This window comes from Ctenopharyngodon idella, chromosome 5 (assembly GCF_019924925.1).
Source record: "Ctenopharyngodon idella isolate HZGC_01 chromosome 5, HZGC01, whole genome shotgun sequence".
NCBI lineage: Eukaryota > Metazoa > Chordata > Actinopteri > Cypriniformes > Xenocyprididae > Ctenopharyngodon > Ctenopharyngodon idella.
The window spans coordinates 509,127-537,015 of NC_067224.1; the positions used below are offsets into that span (position 1 = coordinate 509,127).

The 27,889-nt window shown below is 40.4% G+C and overlaps 1 protein-coding gene across 2 annotated transcripts in view; it reads left to right on the forward strand.

The window, feature by feature from the left end:
• The first annotated feature begins 402 nt into the window (after positions 1 to 402).
• The window catches only part of pappaa (pregnancy-associated plasma protein A, pappalysin 1a), a 105,883-nt gene continuing 78,396 nt past the window's right edge, over positions 403 to 27,889 (forward strand). For both annotated transcript variants that reach the window (XM_051894404.1, XM_051894405.1), the window contains exons 1-8: positions 403 to 1,520; positions 4,633 to 4,925; positions 7,026 to 7,795; positions 11,762 to 11,907; positions 13,061 to 13,354; positions 14,398 to 14,590; positions 16,991 to 17,112; positions 27,014 to 27,512. In XM_051894404.1, coding sequence (XP_051750364.1) covers positions 1,133 to 1,520; positions 4,633 to 4,925; positions 7,026 to 7,795; positions 11,762 to 11,907; positions 13,061 to 13,354; positions 14,398 to 14,590; positions 16,991 to 17,112; positions 27,014 to 27,512 — 2,705 coding nt within the window. In that variant the 5' untranslated portion in view covers positions 403 to 1,132. The remainder of the gene's footprint in view (positions 1,521 to 4,632; positions 4,926 to 7,025; positions 7,796 to 11,761; positions 11,908 to 13,060; positions 13,355 to 14,397; positions 14,591 to 16,990; positions 17,113 to 27,013; positions 27,513 to 27,889) is intronic.

A 27,889-nucleotide genomic window follows, 5' to 3' on the forward strand; every position in this document is an offset into this window, starting at 1 on the left:
AAATCAACCCAAAATATATTTGAAATTAATTAATATTGTTATTATTATTATTTATTTTTTTATTATTATTTATTTATTAATATTCATTAATTAATACTCAAACACATTACTAAATGTTCATTTCCATCATACTTTGGGTTAATTTTAAGCAAGCAATACAGTAAATTTTGAACAATAGTTGGGTTAAATAAAACTACCCAGCAGGTTGGGCAAACATTTAACCCAACCACAGGGTTTGTCAATTTTCAACCCAACTTGGGTTGTTTTTAACCCAACATTTTTAGAGTGTACAACAACTGTAACAACTGATCCAGTGCGACTCTTCTGTGCTGCGAAAACTTTCAAATGAATGAAATGGTTTAAATTGTAGCCACTAGAGGGATACTCTCTCTCACACACACACGCACACGCACACACACACACACACACACACACACACACACACACCCCTTCCCAACTCTGGAACACTATCCAACACTTGGAGGAGCGTATGTGTGAAAATGCTCCTGCCGTCAGAGCTTTACCTGTGACTTCAGCACAACACGAGAGGAGGATCGGAAGGAGAAAAACTCGTGTAGGACAGAAACATGGGCTGGTCTGCTTCCACCACATTCTCACTCTTAAAAGACTGAAGGATCCCCACCAGAGCTCACAGCACACATGAGGATCCGCGATGCTCTGGACACCTCCGGACCTCCTGCAGACCACCTCATTCACTTCAACTTCTGACGCCAAGGCAACTTCAGCACAAAGAGCATCTGAATGTGCTCCATCCTCAGATATGACAGCCCGTCATGTTTGGACGTGTTCTGCCTTCACGAATTGTTCTTAAACATTGTTTTGCGAGTAGAGAAAGACAGAAGTGCACCGAGTGTGAATGAAGCTCTTACTGATCGAATCAATGAATTAAGCCTCGATCTCGTCAGGAAAAAGACAAACTCCAGCTCGTGTTAAGAGCTTTATTGATTTGTCTGTCTGGAACATTTTCGTCTTTGACAAAAGAAGAGGAAAACAAAACAAAAAACAACAATAACAAGTGGAAGGACTTTGGAGAGGAAGAGTGCGTCCGTGCGCATTTCTCTGGGACATTATCATACCCATCGCCATCATCATCTCTCTAGTTTTGGATAAAATGAAAGTTTGGACTTTTCTCCAGTGTCTCGCCATCCTGCTCGTCCTGTGTGTGGGATCAGACTGCGGGACGGTCCTGAGAAAGACCCGATCCAAACGCGAGCTGGTGAAGATCAGAGAAGCCAAAGCGGTCTTCCCGGGGGCTTGTGCCACCCGGCTGCCTCGGGGCAAGCGCTCCTTGCCGGCGCAGGACCGCCGGCTCCCCCGCCAGCGCGGCCGCTCCTCTCCAGCGGAGGATGCGAGCTCCTCTCGGGGGAAAGCCGTTTATTTTACGGGCAGAGGGGACCAGCTGAGACTCAAGCCCGGCGTGGAGATACCAAAGGGCAATTTCACCCTCCAGATGTGGGTCAAAGCGGAGGGTGGGCAGCGTTCCCCTACCGTTATAGCTGGTAGGAACAGATTTATGCATTTTACGTGAGTTTGAATGTTGCTGGAAGAGTAATGCATGTGAATGTGGCTTTGACAGTATTAAGTGCATAACTTCCAGATAACATCTAGATCGATCAATCAATCAGTTCCAGTAATCACGTCAACGCCAAGACTTAAACTCGTTTCTAATATTAGCCAACTTGACAGGGAAAATTATGCCTTCATTGGTGTAGCCTATCCAAAAGCTTTTGAGATCTGAGAGCGCGCGCGCGCGCGCGTCTTTGCGCGTTTGAAGAGGCACCGGGTTTACACGCACGACCCTCGAATCCCTGAAAGACCCCAAATCCCCCCACCTCCATTCAGCTCGGAGGGAAACACATGAGAAAAGTGCGCGCAGAAGTCTGAAGTGCGCGCATCGGCTACACGCGTTACCAAATCGCATTGCATTGCATTGCATTCTCCTCCAGTACCTGCAGAAAGCACAATTCTAAGTTTGCAAACACCACAACAGTTCTGTACGTTGACGTTGGTTTTTCAGTGAGTAAGCATTACAGCATCGCTTTCGATTCCGCCTTCTGCCGACAGAGAGCGTGAAAGACACAACACTAGGGCAGTCTTTTTCTGAAAGTCATGAGCAGAAAAAACATACTGGCTGCTAGAGGTGTGTTTTTCTAACGCAGTCACGCACGACTGGAAAGACCAGAGTGAGAATCCACTAGTGATGCGGCAGCGGGCATCTCTGATTTACGCGGGGGATCTGATGTCAGCGCGCCCACACTGAGATGACATCATCTGTTTCAGGCTTGCAGTGGGTTTGCGTTTGACTGAATGCCTGTATAAACTGTATAAAATCTCCCACACACGCGTGCATCCGATCCATAAATGCATGCATGATGATGCTGTACTGTGACATAATCAAAATTAATACAAAAGTCTGACATCACATTCAATATTTTTGTAAACAAGGTTTTTTCAAGTTATGACATTAGCCTACACACCGTAAAGGTGATTACACACGGGGCAACTTTTTGAGCAATGTTGCTTGGGCACTTTCCCTTTGAGAATAGGCAGCAAATTTCTGTCTGGATACTTTAGATCGAAATTTGTTGCTCATTCCCAATGGGAAAGTGCCCAAGCGTTATTGCTCGACAAAACTGCCCGGCAACATTGCTCAAAAAGTTGCTCCGTGTATCATCACCTTAAGAAATTATCTGTAGAAAAACAGATAATTAAGTAATTACCTTTAACCCTAATGCAACGTGTCATTTAAAGTAGGGGTAAAACACCTGTGACAAATCAATACAAAAAGAAAATCCTTCCTATTAACACCTGAGCTGTATTTTTACAGACTTTTCTCAGAGTATAAATGAAGATGCACAATTTTCTCTAATTTCAACAGTCACTAATAAAACAAGCATATTTATGACATTGATCATGTGAGATGTTTTTGTTCAGAAGGTCAGATTTCCTTGATTCTGCACAAGACTTGCTTTAATTGGAACGTTTTCAAATCGTGCTGTCATAACATGGATTTGAACATGTTTTGAGCCTATTAAAGGGATATTTCACCCACAAATGAAAATTCTGTCATCATTTTAACTTTTACTATTTGGTTACCAACCTTTTCTTTTTAAATATCTTCTTTTGCGTTCCACAGAAGAAAGTAAGTCATACAGGTTGGAAATGGTGAGTAAATGATGACAGAATTATCATTATTTAAGAGAGTATGGCGAAAAGAGGAACATACCATAAATTAAACTTGAATGAATGAATGAATTAAATAAAAAAAAAAAAAAAAAGTAATGATAAACAAACAGAAAGGTTTTAGATTTTGGACCCTAATGTGGATGGAATTAAATATGGATATCATAAATCCACGCGCAATGATGTTTTGACTCTATATAGAATTATTTTTGGGTGTGATGTAAGTATGCATTTTTCTGTAGGTTTTGTACTCTTAGATAGAGAGGGCTGCTACCTAACAAATTCCTTTAAAATATTGACATTTTTCAAGGTATGTGAAGGAGCCTTGTCAGTGAATATCTGTTGTGTTGGGATAATAAAAAGCAGAAGAAAAACAAAACAAGAAAAAGACTATGGCTTATGTACTCATGCTTAATCTTTTAAATCTAATTAATGCCTCTGAGAATGAAGACATAAGGCAGTTGTTTTGAGGGAGGCCAGTGCTTATTTTCAGCAGTCGTTGTTCTTGTTGTTGTTTTCAGTCAGCGTTAGCCTTAATGTCGAGACTTAATGTTGTTTTTGTCTTGTTTTGTTTTTCGAGTCATGTTTTCATTCCATAATGCAGACGATTGAAGCGTGTGGAAAGAGGCTGATGATTTGAACGTGTTTGACAGCATTTGACATAGGAAACATCAGCTCTACCTAACGCCAGTAAATTCAGCACCCTGAACAGCGCTGAGTTTGTGTCTGCAGGATGGATGGTAGATTTGGACGAGTGCGCTATAGACCATGAACATTATTTACAGTCATGACTTGGCAGTTGAAGAAGAACTCGAGACGGACAGCAGATTGGACAGAAGATCTAGCTTGTTTAGATTGTTGAGGTTTAACTTTGGAAAGCGTACAGGAAAAACCACATTGTCTTGATTTTATCAAAACCTTATGTTGACTTTTTTATCAGATGATTAACACCGTCCACCTGGTTCAAGAGAGCGTTCAACACGTTAGATTGATGTGAGAGCAAGAAAAAAGTGCTTAGCTGACACTGATCTTCCATAATGATGAGATACAAATTGACTTACACAGCAGATCTGATCGGAGATACACTGCAAGCATGACCGGTTAGGTGACACCAAAGGAAGGACGTTTATGTTTCAAGATGATCAAAACATGGCTTGACAAAGTTAACATGCTGTACTGCTAATGCATTTCCCCCTAATGCTTCCCCCTGATCTTTTCTCACTGATTGGACTGGCCCAAGAACAGCAACAGCCTACATTGTACAAAATACAAATTCTTGTTGTTGGGTGCATTGTTCAATGCCGCCTATATGTAATTTCCAAATCCTATCCCTTCCTCCTCAAAGAAAATGTTGCAGTATTGTTTCCTGACTGGTTGCAATTGTATTTCCCTCCTGACGCATTTGTTCTTGTGCATTCTCAACCATAGGTCTCTTCGACAAATGCTTCTATGCCTCCAGTGATCGTGGATGGCTGATGGGAATTAAATCTGTGAGTGAGCAGGGAAACCGTGACCCGCGTTTCTTCTTCTCCCTTAAGACGGATCGAGCACACAAAGTTACCTCCATTCACTCGAACGCCCGCTACTTGCCCAGCCGCTGGGCCCATGTAGCTGTGACTTACGATGGCCTCTATATGAAGTTATATGTCAATGGTGCTCAGACTGCTGTTAGCAGGGAACAGTCAGGTGACGTCTTCAGCCCCCTTACTAAAAAGTGTAAGGTAAGTTTAATTCTTTCAGCCTTTCAGGGTTTAACTTTTTGCACAATATCTTGGAGAATCACACACAACCATTTTTTTAGTAAGTATAAGTATACATGTTTGTTATTAGTTAAAGGTGAAGTGTGTAATTTCTGTTTCTCTAGGTGAAACAAACAGAACTGCAGAAATATAAATGTTTTTTCAGATAGGTTTCCCAAAAACTTCTTCTGCCCTGAATTGCAAACCAGGCTCATTGGAAAATATGTGCCTATGGCAACATTTCTGCAAAATATTACTTTGCTTCTTGCACGTTTTGTGACGTTTTCAATGAGTCCAGTTGCACTAAATGCACATTCAGTTTTATCCGAAACAGATGTTTATTACGTTGGTTGTTGTACTTATTTCGGCTGTTTGGAAATAAAATGTCCAATGAGTAGCACAAAAAACTTAATACTCTGTAGTTTTCGAAAACAGTGTAACATAACCAATAGTGTTAAAGGGATAGTTCACCCAAAAATGAAAATTCTGTCATCATTTACTCACCCTCAACTTGTTCCAAACCTGTATGAATTTCTTTAACCAAACAGTCGATGAACCCCATTGACTTCCATAGTATTTTCCCCCCTCATACTATTTAAGTCAATGTGGCCCATCAACTGTTTGGTTTCCCACATTCTTCAAAATATCTTCTTTTGTGTTCAGCAGAAGATAGAAATTCATACAGGTTTGGAACAACTTGAGGGTGAGTAAATGATGACAGAATTTTCATTTTTTGGTGAACTATCCCTTTAAGAAAAGTGAACGTGAGATAAAAAACACATTTTCTGAAGCAACCGTGCCATATCAGTTTGCTTCTGCACGTTTTTGAGCTCTTTTATCAAGTTTAACAGGACTCGTACCCAAGCATTCCACATCACAAGTGCAATGCTGTACCAGGTGAGCTTCTGAGCAAGTTTACTACATCTGAAAACCATAGCTGGTCATGTGATGCAAACTTCAGATTGTACAAATCATGCACTATGGTGAGTATTTTGAGGTCATTGCACAGTATTGTGCAAGAGACCATGTGAAAATAAGTCTTTATTAATCAATAATCTGCCCCTGTAATCATAATTTGTGTGAAAAGGTGTTGGTGTTTTACTGCCACTATAGTGTTCATTTCAGCTGGAAATTGCTGTCAACTGCAGTGAGTTATAGGAATATAGGAAGAAGCAAGTTTTTCCCAATGAGCCTTTGTTGCCATTCCAGCAAATTTTACCAATAGCAGCACTAGAGGGGCTTTTGCACGGGAGGAACCTTTTCATAGTTCCTAGAACTATTGGCTGAAGTACTCAGATTTTGCCGTGTTCGCACCGCAAGAACTAGGAACAATTTCAGTTTTAGGAACTCCCTTTGGGGAAACTAAATTAGCTCCTACTTCACAGTAGGGTCTAAAGCAGCACTATAGGAACTATCAGTGAAGTAAGTGTATGTTGATTGGTCAAACGCATACCAGCACCCGGCATTTTTAAAAATCCATGTAAACATATTTACTTCACGAACATGGAAAATGGCAATAGCAGAATTTACTAGTTGTCTGCAGGATTGCGTTCTTTTTCTCCGCCTTGATGATATGTAATACTGAAAGTTGTCATAGGAGATTTCATCTCTTAGCCCCACTTTTTGCTCTTTTAGTCGCATAAATTATGCGTTTACATTCCATCTCCATCATCATGAAACCCGATCAGCTCCGATCACGGCATCCTCCATCCACGGGTTTTTAGCATTTGTAAATGTCGCGCTTAAAGACGCTGCTGTCGGTCGCTTCAGAGTTCCTGTTTCCGGTGCAAATGCATCCAGGAACATGGCCCGGGGGAGGAATTAGTTCTCGGGGAACCGCCCTGGTAGCTAGTTCCTAGAACTACCCGGTGCGAAAGCCCCTAATGTGCACTAGGGGAAATCAACCTACCAAGGATAACTTACAGAGCTCTCCACATACTGGAATAGGAGAAATTATTTTATTAGACAAAAAGTTACACTCTTCACCTTTGAAAAGCTGTCAGATCTTACATAATGCACATACTGTATGAAAATACAAGTTAACAGATAAATGTAATGATCTGATCTGATCTAAAACTCAAGGTGCTGATGGTGGGTGGAAATGCCTTGAATCATAACTACAGAGGCTCTGTGGAACGGGTCGGTTTGTGGCGACAGGCTCTGTCTCAGAGGCAAATCATGAGGGACATGCATGGACAAGAGGACCCTGAGGACCTGGTTGACCTGGTGATCCGTGAGACCTTTGAACACCCGGCGCGCAAATGGCTGGCAGTGAAGGATGGCAGCTTCCCGATACCTGATGAGGGTCCTCGTGCCGGGTTATGGTCTTTGGACACCACTCTGGAGCCTCCAGCCTGCGGACAGACGGTGTGCGATAACACAGAAGTGGTGCGCAACTACAATCATTTCTGGAGCTTCCGTCGCCCCAAAACAGTGCGATACCGTGTTGTGAACGTGTTTGACGACTTTCAGCGCAAACCCACAGTGACAGATCAACAGATTCACCTGCAGCATCAGCATCTGAATGAAGCCTTTAGCATGTACAACATCACCTGGGAGTTGACTGTGCACAACGTGAGCAATTCCTCTTTGTATAACCGTCTGGTGCTCGCCAACTGTGACATCAGCAAGGTGGGTGATGAGGATTGTGACCCTGAATGCAACCACACCCTGACTGGCTTTGACGCCGGTTACTGCAAGCCCCGGACGCGATGTCCTGAACATAAACAAGGGAATGGCATCTGCGATCCAGAGTGCAACTGTGAGAACTATGGTTACGATAATGGAGATTGCTGTAATCCTACCATCACCGATGTGACCAAGACCTGCTTCAATCCAGCTTCTCATTTAAGGTAAGAGTTTAAGATCAGTAGCCACTCTGTCTAGCAAGCTGCACAAATTATTTTGTCAGAAAGATTTCAGCTTGTTGGGGTGAGTGAAGAAGAGGGCAGATAAAGGGCTTTTATTTTACATTTATTTCAAAGTCTTTTATTTTATTTCAAGTCCTTCGTTTGTGATGATTGCTCCCTATGTTTGTGTCAGTTTTCTTTGGGTGCTTCAGTTACATGCTAAACATGGATAAGTAGGCATTAAGGTATTATAAACAACTGCATCATAAATTTCATGAATGACTTCATCTTAGGGACAGATTACGGTCGGGTCAGGTGGCCTACACAAGCTTCACTTCTAGTCAAGGGCAACTTTCCTAGCGGCTTGGCTTCACATTTGCCAGTTTTAGGTCTTTTTTATCTTTAGTGTATTGCTATAAACAATCCTGAAAAAATGGCAGTTTATTCGATGTCCAGTCTGGTTCCAGTAGGGCCACTTTCCTGCAGAGTTTAGGTCCAACACACCTGCCCGGAAGTTTCTAGAGATCCTGAAGACCTTGATAAGCTGGTTCAGGTGTGTTTAATTGGCCTAGAGTTCAGCTCTGCTGGAAGGTGGCCTACCAGGAGCAAGACTGGACGACCCTGGAAAAGAGCAAAATGGGGGATTACAGATTCATACCACTGCTTCCTCTTGGTATGGATTTATGGAGCTAAACATTTCTTCCAAATCTCCAGATCAATCTCAACACTTCGGTAGCATTAAAAATGTATTGAAAGGGAGAGCATGTATGATTAGTGGCCATGTCTCTCTAGGTCAGGAGTAACCCACCCTGCACCTGGAGGGCTACCATCTTGCAGAGTTTGGCTCCAACCCTAATCAAACACACCCAAACCTGCTAATAAAGGTCTTCAGGATTAGCCAGGTGTGTTGGAACAGGGTTGGAACTGAAGTGTGCAGGAAGGTAGGCCGGGTTGGCTACCGCTGCTCTAAGCCAGTGCTTTTCAAACCTGTCCTGGAGACCCCCACACCCAGATCAAGTCCCACCCAGTTCAAGTCTTTAAGTCTCTACTAATGAGTTGAATCAGGTGTGTTAGATGAGGGAGACATCTATGAATGTGCAGTAGTGAGGGCCAGGACAGGTTTGGGAAGCACTGCTCTAAGTAATCTGCAAAGGCAATTGTGGATTATTACGGTCTCTCACAACACTTCATTTATTACAGTTCTTTTCTAGCTCTTCATGAGCACTTCAGAAAAAAAAAAAAAAAAAAAAAAAGCTTTTATCAGGGATTTTGTCTGCTGTACAATGATTTGCTCAACGTTTTAAACACCAGTGTTTTCGCCAAAAGAAAAAACGAGTAAAAGGAAATTAGATTTCTAAGTCTGAGTACCTGAGGCCACGGGATAGAAAGCACAACATGTTTACAATTCCACCAGGATGGATATGGTCTGGTTTAACTTTTGCTCTATGTGAATGGTAGCAGTGTTCATTTGTTTCGAAAAACATGTATAGCCCAAAGACCCGTAGTAATCCAAAGCTATGAGATTTGTTTGAGGGAGGATTTGTTGCCTTAAGAAGTGTTTTTTTTAGTGGCTTTTATTTTAGTTGGATGGACCTCAAAGTAAAAACCAAGATTTTCTTGTTTAGAGTGGTCTCCAAGCAACAAATTTGTTTTCAAATTGTAGTCATAAACGTTTGTTTACAGAAGTGCACGCAGCTTCGTGGAGAAAGTTTAAACAGTCCGTGTTGTGAGAAAATTGTGAATGAATTGATAAGTGAAAACAACCTTTTTACATCTTTGTTTTGATCTGTGTGATTCATCCCAATATTCCAGGATTGTCCTTGAATTTCATCACGCCTTAATTAGGGTTCTCTTTCAAGGAAAAGCAATGTTTTCTATTAGCCATTTTGAAGGCTTTCCAGGCCGCAGAAACGCATCCAGTGGTATTCCTGAAGCTCTTCAAATGACTCTGTGTGCGGGCTATGAGGTGACATCAGTCACGAAAAACACGCAGGTGGTTTTTCCCAAATATTATCCCATCGCAATCATCAAGTGACTGTTTATTACTGGATATCCAATCCAGTAACAGAAATCAGCAGTTGGCCAAACCTGAGCTTTCAATGGAAATATTGCAACTGATGGATGAAAGATGGTTTAGAAAGATTAGAGTGAGAACAGAAGAAGAATTTCCAGATAAGCACCCCAAGTGGTTGTTTATTTTGTTTTGATTATGGGACGTCTAGGGAGACAGGCCGATGGCTGCACCGCAAACATTCATCAACATTCCTTCTTAATTGTGGAATTCTGGATGAACACTGCGCTACATGCGTGGCACAACAATGGCTGTGTGGTCGGAGGTTTATTTTTGTAGACCCGGAGCCTGTTACCACTTTGCTTGTTTGGAAATCTAGCTAACGGGAGACATCGGGTTGGAGACTCTGAAAAATGTGAATGGTATCTGCTTATGTCGTCTTACATGTTTTAGGCACGTGTTTTAAGTTATTTCTTCATGCTTTTTGAAGAATGTATACAGTGCCAGATTGTTATTGCAAGCAAACAGCCTGTCTGTAGAGAGAGATTTGTGTTTTTACCTTCACAAGATCACTGATCAGATCTGACGGTCGCAGGACAAAAATTTTAGACACAGTTGTGGTTAACCCTAAGCCAAAAGTCAAACACTTGTGTGAATCCTCACCATGTACACATGCTGTATGCATTAATTCATCCCTGGCTTTGGATGGCTGTCCTTTTTGGGCATGTTGTTGATGTGCAATAAGAAAAATGTCTGTCATGGCTTTGGTCCAAAGATTAGTCACAGGTGAAAGGTGATACTACATTATCATTTGCCTCTGTCTCGACATCCATGCTTCCCCCTTGGCTGTTGTGTGTGTTGGGTTCATTGATGAATGGGGTTTCCTGAGTTGTCACATGGGTCACCTCAGGGAGGTCCTTCATCAGGTGCTTTACAGTCGTGTGAACTCTAAGTGCCGATGAAGCCCATAAACATAACGGACCTTAATGGTTTTGCCCTAATGGAGTGCTCTGGTGTAAAACAAGCTCTTAGCACATTGAGTTAAAGGAGCTACACGCTCATAAAAGCACCTGTCTCTGGAAAGACACTTACATGCGCACACCTGCTTTGGTCTCCTAGCTTGCTGCTAAAACGTTAATGCGGACCAGACTGGGGAAACAGAGAACAAGGTTGTAATGGATTCTTGAGAGCGATGTTAACAGTTGCTGTACAGCTTTTCCTCTGGCGCAGTAGAGAGAGTGCTAATGAAAGAACGAAACTTGGTGCTGATTGCTCTTGCAAGCATAGAATTTGCAATGTAGTGATAATTAAAGTGATACTCTAATAAATTAAACTTTTATAGCTAAAGGCCAAGATTTGCTTTTTCTAAAATGAGTCTTGAATATCATTAAGGATTCGTGGTGTCTCAATTAAAAGCTCAGCATTACGCAAACTGGAATCTTTATTGTGGTAATCACTCTCGTAGCAACAACTCATCAATATACTTCATACATTAGAACAGATAGACAGAAACTCATGGTATCCCTGCTGAAAAATCCATCATAAGTTATGTGTTTTTTGTTTGTTTGTTTGTTTTGCATTATGGGACCAGCATGGAATGCTGGTTGCTGGTTTCTGGTCCCCAGCATGGGAAGTGGGAGTGCTGGTGAACCAGCTACACCAGCTCAGTTTTGCTTGAGAACATCATGACTATGCTGCTCCACCATCTAGACCAGCATAAACCAACCTGGACCAGCATGGAATTCATGCTGGGATTTTTTTCTTTTTCAGCAGGGAATGCTTTGATGTAGCTTCTCATCTTACTCCAAAGGAGTAGCAATCCTCTTTCATCCTCTATAGAACAAATCTTCCAGTCACTTTGCAGTGAGGGACATGTAGATTCATGGGTGTGTCATAATGAGTGTCAAATAAGAAATGGATGCATCAACCAAATAAATTATCTCCATCTTTGGCTCCAGGGCCTATCTGGATGTGAAGGAGCTAAAAGAGATCCTCAAGCTGGACGGTTCAACGCACCTCAATATCTTCTTCGCCAATTCCTCAGATGAAGACCTGGCTGGAGTTGCTACATGGCCATGGGACAAGGAGGCACTGACACATTTAGGTACTGAGAAATTACTGCATGAGCACAGTCCAGGTCAAGAGTTTGAATTGCGTTCCTGCGGTCATTTAATGCTGAAAATCACAATCCATACCATTTCGGTGCTTCATATTCTCAAAACTCCCCGTTTGCTCATCATGGGGCAACTGATTGATTTTTTTTTAATAGAGGCTTTGAGTAAATGATTCAAAGACATAAATAAACAATGAAAGTTGAGTAAACAATGATAGCTATGAAAAGTATTCAAGTACATTTCAGCTGCAAGACACAGTTCAGGGCTGCGTTTCCCAAAAGTTGATTGTAGAATCATTGCCACCAATTGTCTCTACGATCAGCTTTGGGAAACGCAGCCATGATCTTTTGACACTCTTTTTGTCCTGCCTGATTACAATTACTTGTACAAAGCAATTAGAGTGCTGTCTAAGTACTGAATATGAACACGACCAAACATTTAGTTTTATTGCATGTCAGTGCTTTTAAAATATTGTTAGTGGTCAACAAAACATCAGAACACTGCATATGATTGCAAAGGAAGAGGAGAAAACATCTTACTTTTGCTATGATCAATGATCAGGGCTGCGTTTCTCAAAAGCATCGTAAGCCTAAGTAGATCGTAGAACCACTGGCAGCTCACAGTGCTTTTGAGAAACCCAGCTGTATGATTTCTGTAACTAGACTCTTATTTTGACTGAACTGACTAGATTGTTATATTACTTCACAGATTGATTAAACATATGAGAAACAAATGTGAAAGAGATTCAAATCAGATTTCAAAATATCAGATCTTCCAACAATATATGATCTGTACCAGATGCCACTGGATCTGGTTGACAGTGTAAATGCACACCTTCATTCCACTAATTCGGATTAGCTCTTTATAACTTCATTTTTCTACAAAAACAAAATCTGCTCCTGTGCAATGTAGTTTCATCTACAAAGAAAAGTTGACAGCAGTGCTGTCATCTGTCGGTCTAACATTTCTAGGGATGTCATTTGCATAACATACAACCATATTTAAGTTTGTTTGGCATAAATACATTAGTATTTCAAACCACATAGTATAAACTACTTATCTACAACAAGTGACAAGAAACAATCATTAATATTTAAGTACAAGCACATCAGGGTTTACACTCTGTTTCTTCTCTTTTCATAGGTGGTATAGTTCTAAATCCGTCTTTCTACGGTACATTTGGCCACACTCATACCATGATCCATGAGATCGGTCACAGTCTGGGACTGTACCATGTGTTCAGGGGCATCTCGGAGATCGAGTCCTGCAACGACGCGTGTTTAGAGACAGAGCCCTCGCTGGAAACCGGAGATCTGTGCGCAGACACCAACCCCACACCCAAATACAAGCACTGCAGGGACCCTGAGCCTGGCAACGAAACCTGTGGCAACCGCAACTTTGTTCACACGCCTTTTAATAATTACATGAGCTACGCAGGTAAGAACATATACATGGAAACTCTCCTTTCTAAATCTATCTTTTACTAAGTGAATCACAAAGCCAAATAGTAAACAAATAGAAATATTGCTATAATTTTATATATATATATAAATTAAAACCTAGTAAAAGGTTCCGCTTAAATCTGACAACAGTTATTGGTCAGAAACTTCACGCCTGTCTCACCTCATGCTTGTAGCCTGCCTGACGAGAACGTAAGGCTTAAAACATTAACAGACATTATCAAAAGTAGAAAAAATTTATATTGTATTTTAGTATTTTACTCTTGGCTAAATGGGATTTCTGAGATACGCGCAATATAGACGCCTTGTAGAGACTACAAGGCATCCATACATTTTGAACCACACACAATTTCTCCATTGTGTTTGCATTTTAGATATGGTCACTAAAAAAAAATAGCGCTTTTATGCTTTTTGAATAATCAGAAAGATCTTGCCTAAAAAAGGCAAGCTGAGAGGGTAGGGCTGTCAGGTTGGAACGGCAGGTGAACTGTGAATCATTTGCATAGCGGTGATAGGAGTCATGTGTCTTCATGCTCCGTAAGCTTGTGTATGTCGAGAAAAGGAGGGGACCCAGCACTGAACCTTGAGGCACCCCAGTAATGTGACCTTCTCTCCTGGAAACTTTAAAAGATCTGCCTATAAGAAAAGACTTGAGCCACTGAAGTACCATACTAGTGATGCTAAATACACACTGTTAAACAATATTTTCATGCTTTTTGCATAGTTGAAGACTTTGATCTTGATTGTAAAAGACATAAAATTAATTGATATTTGCCTTGATGTTTTTTGTTTTATTTTAACACATCACGTCACATCACATGTCTCACATTTAATCTCAAACAGACTCTTCACTGACTACCTGAGGGTCTATGTAAAAATGTATAGGAATTATTTTTGCACAGTATATATATTGAAAAGGTTTATTTCACTCTTTATTTCGATTAATATTTTCTTTATATCTTTTCGACAGGAATGCCTTTACATGCAAAATAACTGAACTTGCACTCCATTTTTCCCCAGATGACGACTGCACTGATTCCTTTACCCTTAACCAGGTGGCTCGCATGCACTGCTATCTGGACCTCATCTACCAAACCTGGCAACCCGGCTACCGGCCCCCTCCAGTCCCCATGGCCCCCCAAGTAGTAGAACAGGAACAAGACTCCATTACTTTAGAGTGGTTTCCGCCCATCTCTGGCCACTTCTACGACAGGTGAACTCAGGTTGCAATGGCATAGCACATCCCCTAGGGACAAATATATGTAGCAATACATATAAATATGTGCATGTAAAGGCAAATGTCCCAACACTTTTGGCAATATAGTGTATAGATATGAGCATTTGTATTGCTCTCTGGGGAGATGCAATTGAGAGATGCAAAAATAGTCGTGGAATATAAATGTGGATGTAGGCATGTCTAAGCACGTTCTGTTTAGTAAATATTGAAAGAGGAGAAGTCTGAGACATTCTGTAATAGTTTTTTAGTACAGTGAGAGGATAGATTGCAGGAAGTGCAAAACAACAGAGAATTCTCCACGTCTGCCAAATCGCTAACACATGCTATCAATTAATAGCGCTATTTCTAAACTGCGTTTAACTGGCTGTGTCGTAGATACAGTGGAATTGTTCATATTGCCTTCCAAAATCATCTTGTTGGCCTTGGATATCCACATTTCATGACTCAGACCAGTGGAACTTTGTTGGGTTGAGTCTCTTTGTTATTTTGCATCAGTTTCCTTAGAGCTGAATGCAGTCAGAGATATTTATTTGCGGGCCTGCAGACAGTCCGCGAGGGACCGTTATGTGAGAGACAGGTGGAATTCACTGAGGCAGGCGGCAGGGGAATCCCCTCAGAGGAGCATGTTGAGACATGTCGCTCTCAAACTCTCCACTTGGACCATGTGACATTGTTTACTGTATATCCATACAACATTCTAACACCACAGTCTGACTGCTTAAGCAGCATCCAAATTTGTCATTTCCCTCTGACAGAAAGTGCTTAATGGGTCGTTGAGGCTGATAAGCGAATTCTCACACCAGAGCAGTCTTGGGGTGTAACATTTTTAAGCAGTGTGACAGTAGCTTAACTGTTTTCAAAACAGTGCTACAGTAGTTTTTTTCCAGTAACAACGTGCTTTTCAAACAAGTAGTGGTGTAGCACAACAAAAAACCCTTTTAACATTGATGCATTTGGAAGACACTTTTATCCAAAGCGACTTACAGTACGTTGCATTCAAGATACACATTTTATCAGTTCTTATTTCCCTGGAAATTGAACCTATGATCTTGGCATTGCAAGTGCTCTACTGCTTGAGCTGCATGAAGGCTTTTTAGAAATTTAAATAGTTAGTTAAAAGCTGATATGCAGTATTATGTTTTCAAGGTTTTTCATTATGTTTAATGTAAATTTAATTGTTTATATCATTCTAACTGAGACCAAACCGTAAGTGCTAGAGACTTGAATCTTGCCAAGATTGTGATTTTCAATTTGGGGAGAGGATGACAAAGTATGTGGAGCTGCAACGCTAAAAACAAGAAAATTGCACATTTAGTTAGTCCGATCAACTTGAAACTCAGCATGCAGTGTCTTGGTCCAAGTTGCCATGACCATCTATGAGGACATTGGCGTATCTTGAAAAAAATGGCCGCCATCGGCCAATGAAGTTTGCGCACGTATTAGACAAGGTTAACGGAGGCCGATTGGAACGAAACTCTGTATGGGTCATCGGCACGATCTCTGAAGGAGCCTGAGAAGTTTCGAGCCAGCACCACCTAGTGGTAAAATTAAATTTTCAAATGCTTATAACTTTGTGTGTGGTCGACTTATTTTCAAGGGCATCACATCATTAGACTCCTGAATCCTTGCTGAGTCCAATGATACAAACATGCCAAGTTTCGGCTTATGGTTTGTGCAACATTTAGCGCTTAATAAACTTTTGCGAATATCTTTGAAACCATTAGTCCAATAGAGACGAAACCACCGTAGGAAATACGAAACTATGTGCTAATGCCCAAATGTCAAATTTGTCAAAATCCAACCAAAGTCACTCATGGGTCATTTTTTTATGCTCTCATGCAGTATATATGTCTACAACTTCAAAATGAAATGAGATATTTTCACCAAATTTGACACACATATGTATGGGCACACTCTGAGGACACCCAAAAACTGGTGGAGGCTGTAACTGTCAAAAAACCTTTTAAAGTCATATTTCCCCTTAGTAAATTGCCTGTATTGGCTGTAAATGGTCTTTTCCATCTATCATCTAAGTGCTTACATGCTTGCTAAATAAAATATAATACCTTTTTTATGTGCTTAAAGGCCTTAAAGTGCTTGAACCCCAATATATTTACAAATATTTCCAAGACCCTGTAAAGTTTTCTGACTTTTCAAATGTGATTTTGTGGGATGTGTAAGGGCAGCTTGACTGCACTAAATTATTAATGGTAATGATATTAAGCTCACTTTCTATTTTTTGGTATATTTAAGATTTTTCCCACTCTGGCATGCTTAACAGTTTTTGCCTCATATTGATGATTCCTATCTAACTTGCCATCTACTTGAATTTGCTGTATCTAAGTTGCATTTTGTCCATCTCTGTTGGTTTCCTAGAGAAGTGGGATCAGTATGTGATAAATGTGCAGAGGGTCACGTCCTTCTGCAGTACGCCTCCAATTCTTCGTCTCCGCGCCCCTGCTCCCCGTCTGGACACTGGAGCCCCAGAGAAGCAGAGGGTGAGTTTACCGTCTCATCGTTTCTTCTAAACACACTTGGTTGCCTTTGGCTAGTCCTGCACCCAGTCAACGCTTCTTTAGAGAATCGACGTACTGACTGCATCACAGGCTGTAGCATGTGTTGTGTCTAAGATGCAAGTGCCAAAAGTGCCTGGATATTACACATTTTTCATCTATCCCGTTATAGAGAATGTGTCATAGAGGTGATTAACTCGTCTACTGTCTGCATTCCGTATAAGTGTGATTTAGACTCAAGCAAAAGCCTTGAGAAAATATTTGTGGTCTGTGCATTTCCCTGGACAGACGCTTGTGTGAATTTCTGGTCCAGCATTTGTAATACTGAACTGTCTCTGCAACCAGAATAGAAAACCTCAGTGTCTCTGGGCCATTGAAACTCTTTACAAAAAGGCCCGTTCGTCTCAGTGGGATACTCGCTCAGCAGAGTCAAACGAGTGTGCAGGTTCTCCTGGTCAGAGGCATGTGGTTGCCAAAGTCTCATGAGTTCATGGCGGCAGCATCCCAAAGGAAATGTTTGTTGTCTGTTGCCATGACGAATTTGCATCCCAAGAGTAAGAATCTCATTTCATATTCTTCTGGTATAGTAGGATATCCAAACCTGTAGCTCTACACTACTGGTCAAGAATTTGGAATATATATATATATATATATTTTAATGTTTTTGAAACAATACAGTAATATTGTGAAATTTTACTCGAATTTAAAATAACTTTTCTGTGTGAATATATAGTAAAGTGTAATTTATTCCTGTGATCAAAGCTGAATTTTCAGCATCATTACTCCAGTCTTCAGTGCCACATGATCATTACATTTCAAAATATATTATAATAGAAAACATTTCTTTAATATTGTAATAATATCACTCAATATGACTGTTTTTGCTGTATTTTTGAGCAGATGAATGCAACTTTGGTGTGAGAATATGCGACTTCTTTCTAGAAATTAATTATTATAAAAATATTAATTGTTCTAAACTTTTGACCGGTAGTGTACTTCACATCACATTTCAAATTCTAGTGCTTTAAATGGGTTAGTTCACCCCAAAATGAAAATTTTCTCATCATTTACTTACCCTTGTGTCGTTCCACATCTGTAAAACTTTCGTTCATCTTCAAAACACAAATTAAGACCTTTTTGATGAAATCTGAGAGCTTTCTGTCCTTCCATTGACAGTCTATACAACTACCACTTTCAAGGTCCAGAAAGGTAGTAAAGACATCATTAAAGTAATCCATGTGACTGCAGTGGTTCAACCATAATGTTATGAAGTGACAAGAATACTTTTTGTGCGCAAAAACAAAACAAAAATAACGACTTTATTCAACAATTTTTTTCTCCAGCCTGTTATTCTCCTAAGCAGTTCACAACCTGTTTTTTAAATTTGAATAAAATGAAAACTAAAAGACTTTCAAATCACATGAGCCAATATTTTATTCACAATAGAACATAGATAACATAAATGTTTAAACTGAGAAATTTTGCAATTTTATGCACAAAATGAGCTCATTTCAATTTTGATGCCTGCTACAGGTCTCAAAATAGTTGGGACGGGGGCACGTTTACCATGGTGTAGCATCTCCTCTTTTCAAAACTGTGTGAAGACGTCTGGGCATCGAGGTTATGAGTTTCTGGAGTTTTGGTGTTGGAATTTGGTCCCATTCTGGCCTGATTTAGGTTTCCAGCTGCTGAAGAATTCGTGGTCATCTTTGACGTATTTTTCATTTAATAATGCGCCAAATGTTCTCTATAGGTGAAAGATCTGGACTGCAGGCAGGCCAATTCAGCACCCGGACTCTTCTACGACGAAGCCATGCTGTTGTAATAGCTGCAGTATGTAGTTTTGCATTGTCCTGCTGAAATACACAAGGCCTTCCCTGAAATAGACGTCGTCTGGAGGGGAGCATATGTTGCTCTAAAACCTTTATATACCTTTCAGCATTCATAATGCCTTCCAAAACATGCAAGCTGCCCATATCGTATGCACTTATGCACCTCCATATCATCAGAGATGCTGACTTTTGAACTGAACGCTGATAACACGCTGGAAGGTCTCCCTCCTCTTTAGCCCGGAGGACACAGCATCCGTGATTTCCAGCAAGAATGTCAAATTTAGACTCGTCTGACCATAGAACACTTTTCTATTTTGAAACAGTCCATTTTAAATGAGCCTTGGCCCACAGGACACAACGCCGCTTCTGGACCATGTTCACATATGGCTTCCTTTTTGCATGATAGAGCTTTAGTTGGCATCTGCAGATGGCACGGCGGATTGTTTTTACCGACAGTGGTTTCTGGAAGTATTCCTGGGCCCATTTAGTAAAGTCATTGACACAATCATGCCGATGAGTGATGCAGTGTCATCTGAGGGCCCGAAGACCACGAGCATCTAATAAAGGTCTTCGGCCTTGTCCCTTACACACAGAGATTTCTCCAGTTTCTCTGAATCTTTTGATGATGTTATGCACTGTAGATGATGAGATTTGCAAAGTCTTTGCAATTTGACGTTGAGAAACATTGTTTTACATTGTTTTGTTCCACAATCTTTTTTACACACTCTTTCACAGCTCTGCCCATCTTTACTTCTGAGAGACTCTGCCTCTCTAAGACATCACTTTTATAGCTAATCATGTTACAGACCTGGTATCAATTAACTTAATTAGTTGCTAGATGTTCTCCCAGCTGAATCTTTTCAAAATGTCTTGCTTTTTCAGCCATTTGTTGCCCCCCGTGCCAACTTGGAGACCTGTAGCAGGCATCAAATTTGAAATGAGCTCATTTTGTGCATAAAATTGTAAAATTTCTCAAATTTAAACATTTATGTTATCTATGTTCTATTGTGAATAAAATATTGGCTCATGTGATTTGAAAGTCTTTTAGTTTTCATTTTATTCAAATTTAAAAAAATTTTTCCTACATTTCCAGAATTTGGGTTGTACGTTGAAGACACATTGCAGAAGAAACTGTTGAATAAAGTTGTTATTTTTGTTTTGTTTTTTCGCACAAAAAGTATTCTCGTCGCTTCACAACATTAAGGTTGAACCACTGCAGTCACGTCGACTGTTTTAACGATGTTTTTACTAATTTTATGTATCTTGAATGTGGTAGTTTCATTGCTTTTATGGGAGATAAATAAACCTCTCGGATTTCATCAATATTTTAATTTGTGTTCTGAAGATGAATGAAGGTCTTACAGATGTGGAACGATATGAGGGTGAGTGATTAATGACAGAATTTTCATTTGTGGGTGAACTAACCAGTTAAAGTTTGTAGTTTTGAGAGAACTCAACTCAAATACAGAAAAAGTGGAGATATTGAGATTTTCCAAAGCAAAAATAGTGTAAACTGCTTATAAAACCATTTGGAAATTATTTATTTATTTATTTATTTTTTACAAACTACTATTTTCTGCTCACGTATCCTGAAGTTCCCAAGCAACTGCCGTTGAGGTGAATGAATTGCATGGAAGGCTTTCTCCAGGTAACATAGAGAACAGAGGAATGTCCTGATAGTGCCATGGTGTTTGCACTCTTTGGTGAAATCAATCTACTAATAGTTGGTTTGGTAATTTACATTGTTCTTGTCCAGTGAAGAATGATTTAATGTACGTGTATTTTAAATGAATCCTCACCTCATCTTGTCAGAACACTGTGACACTGTCTTCTCACACTGATCTCATCAAAGCGCCCTGGATCTCCTATAACAACACTTTAAATCTTGGATGAATGAATGCATACTTTTTCTCTATTTTTGTTTCTTTTTTTGCCTCTCAGTACGTCTTATGCTTGTTCTCAGTGTAACTGTGAACAGCTAAGTGTACGGTTAGCTGGCGGTGGAAATTTTTTCCTTTATAAATAGTCTACACAGCTGTGCTGCTCCAGAATTTGCAGACAGCTGCTTTATTAATTATTGTTTGTGAGCATGGCTGGCATAAAATAGCATTGTGTCAGTTAGTTCCAGTCACATCTTAGAGGAATGTTCTTACTCTGCAAATCAGAGCATTCTGGGTTCTTGTTTTTTGGCTGGTGATATATAGCATATACGTTTTTGTGCTCAAGTCAGTGCTCTTTCAAAAGCATTACGGCCGTTGTTTGGAACAGAAGGGTGCTGTTCAGGAGACGGTGCGTTTCCTTGCAATTAAAACGATTCCCACGGTCAGGACGCTTTCGTTCATGAGATTGTGTCTTGCAGTTTTGAATTAAATAAATGCAGCCTTGGTGAGCAGAAAAGACTTAAAAAAAAAAAAGACGTAAAAACCTATGACCAGTTTTGGGGAAAGTTACTTTTAAAAGTATTGCGTTACTCCCTTTAAAAAGTAACTAATGGCATTCCTTAGTTACTTTTTATTGAAAGTAATGCGTTACGTTACTTTTATGTAACTTTTTCTCACCTGGGCTGGGCTTGCTTGTTTGTCTTTTAATAACAAAAACACAAAGGTTTTTTTTGTTTTGGCAAATATTCACACCTGTACAGTAGAGGGCGCAGCTCAAACAAACAGCGCCTCTGCACTTACTCGTGATTTCTCTCAACACTGAGACAGGAGAGCTGTCAGTCAATAAATGAGAACTTGCATTATTTGAAAAAGTAACTCAGATATTTTGTTGTAAATTTAAAAGTAATGTGCCACTTTACTAGTTACTTGAAAAAAGTAATCTGATTACGTTACTTGTAACGTGTAACCCCTATCGCTGCCTACACACTTCAAACTCTAACGGTGCTGTTCAGGAGCCGGTGAGTTTCCTTGCAATTAAAACGATTCCCACGGTCAGGACACGTTCATTCATGCCTTTTTGGTGAGTTGGTGTCTTGCAGTTTTGATTTATATCTCTAGCAGAAGGAAAGGCTCATCATCAATTGGAGGAGTGTTTCCTCTTCAAAAATCTGCTTTGATGATAATGAACTCACACAGACAGTGATGGATGCGGGTCAGTGATTGCTGTTAACCTTATCAGAGAGCACTTCACTTCAGAACCCATCATTTTACTTAAACGTTCTACAGAGCGTAATTCATAATTTCCTTGATATGGCTCTCTCTTTTTAGGCAGCACACGTTCACAGTCTTAAAAATAAACACACGCGCTCTCTCACACAAACATTAACACATGCCGCACTTGTTGCAGTGTTGCGGAGACATGCCTGGGCTTGCCGCTGCTGCAGCGTGTAAACGGCTCTCTGTTTTCCCTCTTGGAATGATGCCCTGTTAATCGCAGTCCCCTCAACGCGCCCCTCTTACGCCAGTACTCATCCTGCGTGACGTGCCCCGAAGACCCCAGCACAGCTGCTTGGCGATCTGTTTGTTTGTGCTTCTTGGCCAGGGGACGGCTTTGCAGCGTCCACCCTCTTCAGCCTCTTCCCAATGGCATTGCCGTGGCATGGCCGCTCCACCTGCCGGCCGTGGAGTTCACAGGGTTTGTGGCTCATGTCCTCAAGCCACTCCTGCTGTTTGTATTCGCAGCCTACACGAGTCGGAGTGCCTCTCTCGTAAATCTTTATGGCCAGGAGAATTATGGCAGCCAGAGGAAAAAAGCACGAGAGAAAGTTAGAGGGGGAAAAAAACTGCAGATTGGGGAAACCATACAAGCCACTCTTGGCACTTCAGGCCACAGAAAGGCACATGCGGTTTGTGCCGTTTGCAGACAAAGGATGCAAACTACCAGACTGAAGGGTTGGTTGGGCTGATTGAAGAGTGAAATCTGGTCAATCTACATTGTGGAGCAATTTGACCATATGTTTAAGGCATGTTTTAATCATGGCTCAGAGCACAAACAGGCAGTGCTCCTCCTCCATGCTTGTGCTCTGATATATACCTAATGTACACTACCAGTCAAGAGTTTGGAAAGTTTGAAAGAAGTCTCTTATGTCACCAAGCTGCATTTATTTAACCAAAAATGCAGTAAAAACAGGGAGATATATTACAATTTAAAATCATTACTCCAGTCTTCAGTGTCACATGATCCTTCAGAAATCATTCTAATATGATGATTTGATGCTCAAGAAACATTTTTCTTTATAAATATCAATGCTGCAAACAATGTTTTTGCTGCTGGAAACCATGATACACTACCAGGGTAAAAAATTTAGGGTAAGAAAGAAAGAGAAATTAATACTTTTATTCAGCAAGGATGCATTAAAGTGATCTAAAGTGACAGTAAAGACATTTATAATGTTACAAAAATTTATATTTAAAATATTTGATGTTAATTGGAATTTTCTTTTTAAAATTTCTTAACATTGTTAGTCTTAACATTGATAATAATAACCATTATTAATAAATGAGCACCAATAATAGATGATAACTGAGCATGAAAATATATATACATTCAGTTCCTGTTGCCAGTAGGTGGCGCTATGATGTGACACACCCATCAGCCCCATGAGCAAACATACAGCTTAAGTTTGATCTAAATCAGATAATGCACTATATATAAGCCTTTTCCTGTTTCCCTTTTTTGTCATGTCATAAATCAATACATTTTTAAATAAATTTTGCAAAAAAACAAACAAAAAAAAAACATAAAACAAACAAAAACAAACAAACAAAAAAAAACATTAATTCAGCCACAATGCAGGAAAAAGTGTACAGCAATGAATTGGATAAACTCTAAAACATTCAAAGGTGTAAAATCTCAAAATGCAATACCTAATAAAAGGAAGTAATTATGTCTGAAACATTGTTCTTAGCAACAAAGTATTGCACAACCCTGTTTAAATGTAGGGCTATATTGGCTGGCCATCACTGATCAAGTTTAGTGATGAAAGCATGATTCCCCTAGGAGTATTTAAATGTTTACTGCATGCACTTACTTTCAAACAATCCAAAATGGAGGAATTCCTGTTGGGCGGAGCATATGACTTGTGCCAGCTTTGAACCGGCCATAATGATCGTATTTTCCATCACGTGTGCAAAGTTTTAAGAGTTTTTGAGCATGTTAAGGGCCCCCAAAAACCCAGGAAAAATAAATAAATAAATCCTAAGGAAAATAATAGCAAACAATAATAAAAGTGTATTCATGGCATGTCGGAATTACCGTAATTACGAGATTCTGACTTGTAAAAAGCATTCTCATAGAACTCGTAATTACAACTTGTAGACTTGGAATTTTCTGAAAGTTCTGCCTTGTACCACGTGTTACATCCATGCCTGTCCCGAACTCCGTTTCCCAGAATCCTCCCTGTTCATCACCTGTTTGCACTTCCCTCATCAGCCTTCCCGCCATTCCTGGATTCCCTGCACCTGTTGTCATCGTCAGCACTCCCTTTTAGTTGGACTCACTCCTAGCACTCCCGGCCCGTTCTTATTGTTAGTTTATATGTGTGTATGGTTCTCTGTTTCCTTTGTGATAATAAATACCCTGTTTATTAAGTCCGTAAACGTCTCGTCTCTACCGCAACCTACACTCTGTAACAACATGACTACTGCAGATTCATTTTGGCATTGATATTGTTTATAAAGAAAAATATATCTGCGCACAGACTTAAAAGTTTATTTTCACAAATATTTCGGCAACAAGTCTTTTTGTCATAGTTTTTTTTTATTTATTTTTTTTTATTTATTTTAGTACATTAAGTTACACAAAATGCAAATGAGAAATGTTGCCTTGGCAACTGGCTGAAATAAAATTTTAAGTTTTTTTAATATATTTTATTTTATTTCAGTTAACGTTTATTTTATTTCAAGTGAAGAATAAAGACCCGGTATACTTTAAGCAAAATTGAAGAACAAACTGACGTAATTTCGAACAAAATCAGGCCAAAACGAGGTTCGTTTTGTGTTCGTTTCAGGAGTTCGAAATGACTTGCCAAAATGAACATTTCAGAGAAGTTTGTTCTGGCTGATAAACACCTTTGATCTCCCATTGGTCGGTGGCGATTGTGTAGTAGGTAGGTGTGCGCTGAGGCTCCGCCCTCTTTCATGTGGAACTCTTTTCTGGTTCATTTCTGGAAAAAGAACTTCGCCATGAGTATATGGGGCCTTAAGGGTTTTAATGTATTTATAATTTTAGTTTATTAATACTGGTCACTATCAGTCACATGGCTCTAGGAAATATGCAGCTCACTTCAATCAGAATCTGTTTACTGTTTATCAGTTTCATTTACTCAGCTTGATCTCAGATGTTTGCACTAGGCTTGTTCCAACATCGTACTGGGAGGCTCACTGAAGCAAACCTGTGCTAACAGTTCAACGTACTGCAATTACCTTAAGCGGGGCATTTTCAGCCATATAACGCCAGCCCCCCCACCTTCCCTTTTTTCCATGAATGAGCACTTTCCTAGACAAGCTAATACCCTGATGGGATTAGCTAATCAAGTGAAAATGCAAGGCACTAATTCATAGGCGAATTGTCAGGTCACCTTGAAAATCAGCCCACCGCTGCTGTGGCGGCTGAACCCTGACTCGAATACCCCGGGACAGGGTTATTAGTCCACCATGGAGTCATTTAGATAAAAGATGACAGTTATTCAACTTGTGAAGTGACTACCTGATGGATACATTCACTGCAGCCGTTTATACACTCTTTTTTAAATGTGCTCGCAAGAAGATATGCTCCCATCTTGAAAAGTTCTGTGGCCGGTCAAATGCAGCGTAAGCAAGGTTAGAACGTAAACCTGCGGTATCGAAGACATTTTTATTGTATGTTTACTTCTATTCTGGCCACACACATACTCACAATAATAAACGTGTTGAGATGATGTGGCCTGGAAAGCCAAAAACTCAGTGCTCAGTTGATTAAACACTGGAATTTTGTGCACTGCCCAGAAATGAGGTTAGCAAATGGCTTTTGCTGTTTCCAGTTTGGAAGTGCACAAAGGAAAAGCAGGAGAACACACTGTCTACAGTGCCCTGGCTTCTCCCCACATTTGATGAATGTTGGGGTACGTCACTCCCCGTAAAATGAGTTGCTGTTGACTCCAAATATGGCTGGACTGCAGCACATGAGAGGTAATTGCCAGGCTGAAATCGAAAGCCTTGTGCGGGCCTCATCCTCAGGTCGCTCGGATTTCTGGTTCTTGCCACAGAAACGAGCGAGAATGTGAAGGAGAAATGGACAGACAAGATGAAGTTTAACAACATATAACTCCATGCATCAAGTGTGTGACTGCATTTCTCATTATGCATAACTCCTTTTGCTGCTGTACCTTAAGATTTACTATTCCTGCACCGGGTTACTGGTCTTATTTTATTGATAATATGATGCAATGTTCCCTTGAAATGTTTACTTACATCAGCACTGTACACTGTCAGAAATGTATTTCCTTTAGGTGGTCCAATAGCTTGTCGCTGGGGTAGTACCTTTAAAAGGACAACTATGTACCTTGTCAGACCCTAAAAGGTGCATTTTAGTACCTTAGAGTAGTAACACATACCCTTTAGGGTACTACTATGAACTTTTATGGGCAAATAAGATACAAAGTTGTCCTTTTAAGGGTACTGCCGCATTGACAAGATGTTGTACAGTTAAATGTACAAGTTTTGCACTTTTGTTTCCTTCTGAGACTGGAGTGATTTTAATGAAATGTGCTTTGCATGCATATTTCTAGAATTTGTATGCGATCCTATCCACGAAATTTAAGGCCGGTACTCTCTGTTTGCAAAAGCTTGGCTTCGGTGCCGTAGAGTTATTATTCTTGTTTGAAAATCTGGTTCATATCCTTCACCGAACAAGATAAACTGTGGAAATCTGCAAGCCTCAAGTTAGTCCCCCCTTCTACAAGATCAAAAGAACTGCTTCATTTTTATCTGTATCGTAAATAGTAGCCTTTCCTGTCATTAACTGGTAAAAGAATATTGAAAAGGAGACAGCGTACCACAAGTTAAAGCTCTCTCAAACTAAGCATTGCTTTGAAATACTCTAATAGATTTTAATGCAATTGATGCTTCTCTTAGGACCACCAGATGTGGAGCAGGCATGCGAGCCCAGCGTCCGCACGTGGAGTCCGCACAACGGCATGGATCTGGGCATGGTGCCCCCTCCCTGCCCTCTGCAAGGCTGCATGTTACAGCTGGAGTTTGCACATCCGGTGATCCCTGACTCCCTCACGGTGTGGGTGACCTTCTCCTCCCAGGAGGAAACAGTTCTGCCTGCCATCCACAATATCATCTTATTGACTGTAGGTGGCAACAACCTGTCTCTGGGTCCCAGCAATTTGTTCTGCGACACACCACTGACCATCAAGCTGGATGTGCATGAGAAGGTGTACGGCGTGCAGTTTTTCACCATGGAGCAACATTTGGAAATTGATGCTACTCTGCTCACGTCTAAACCTGACTGTCCTTTCTGTCGAGAATGTGAGCCGCTGCACTATCGGCTTCTACGGCAGCCGGCGTTCATGCACGCACCCCAGGGCATCATGCTGAGCGACTCGATGCGAAGATACGTGGATAGGTGAGTCTTTTGGATTCATTAATGCTGCAACAAATTGCTCATTTACACCTGATGCATTAATGAATGTTGACACACTGAACAGTTCTTTCAAAATGTTTTTTTGCTCTATTCCTGGTTAATTATTTACTGTTATGACATGATTCTAAGTCCTGGCTAGTATTTAGATACTCTTGTCCTGCCAGAAAAAAAGTCGTATTGACTTTGGAACTTCGATTTTGGAACTGTTTTACCACAGAACAAAACTAACGTAATTCAAAGTTGGAGTGCGAAATGTGCCTGGTCAGTATTAGGCACAGCAAATCCCCGCTCAAATCTTGTGGTGTCTCTCTGTTCTTTTTCAATTCTCGAATGAAGCCAAAAGAAACAAAGAGAAAGAT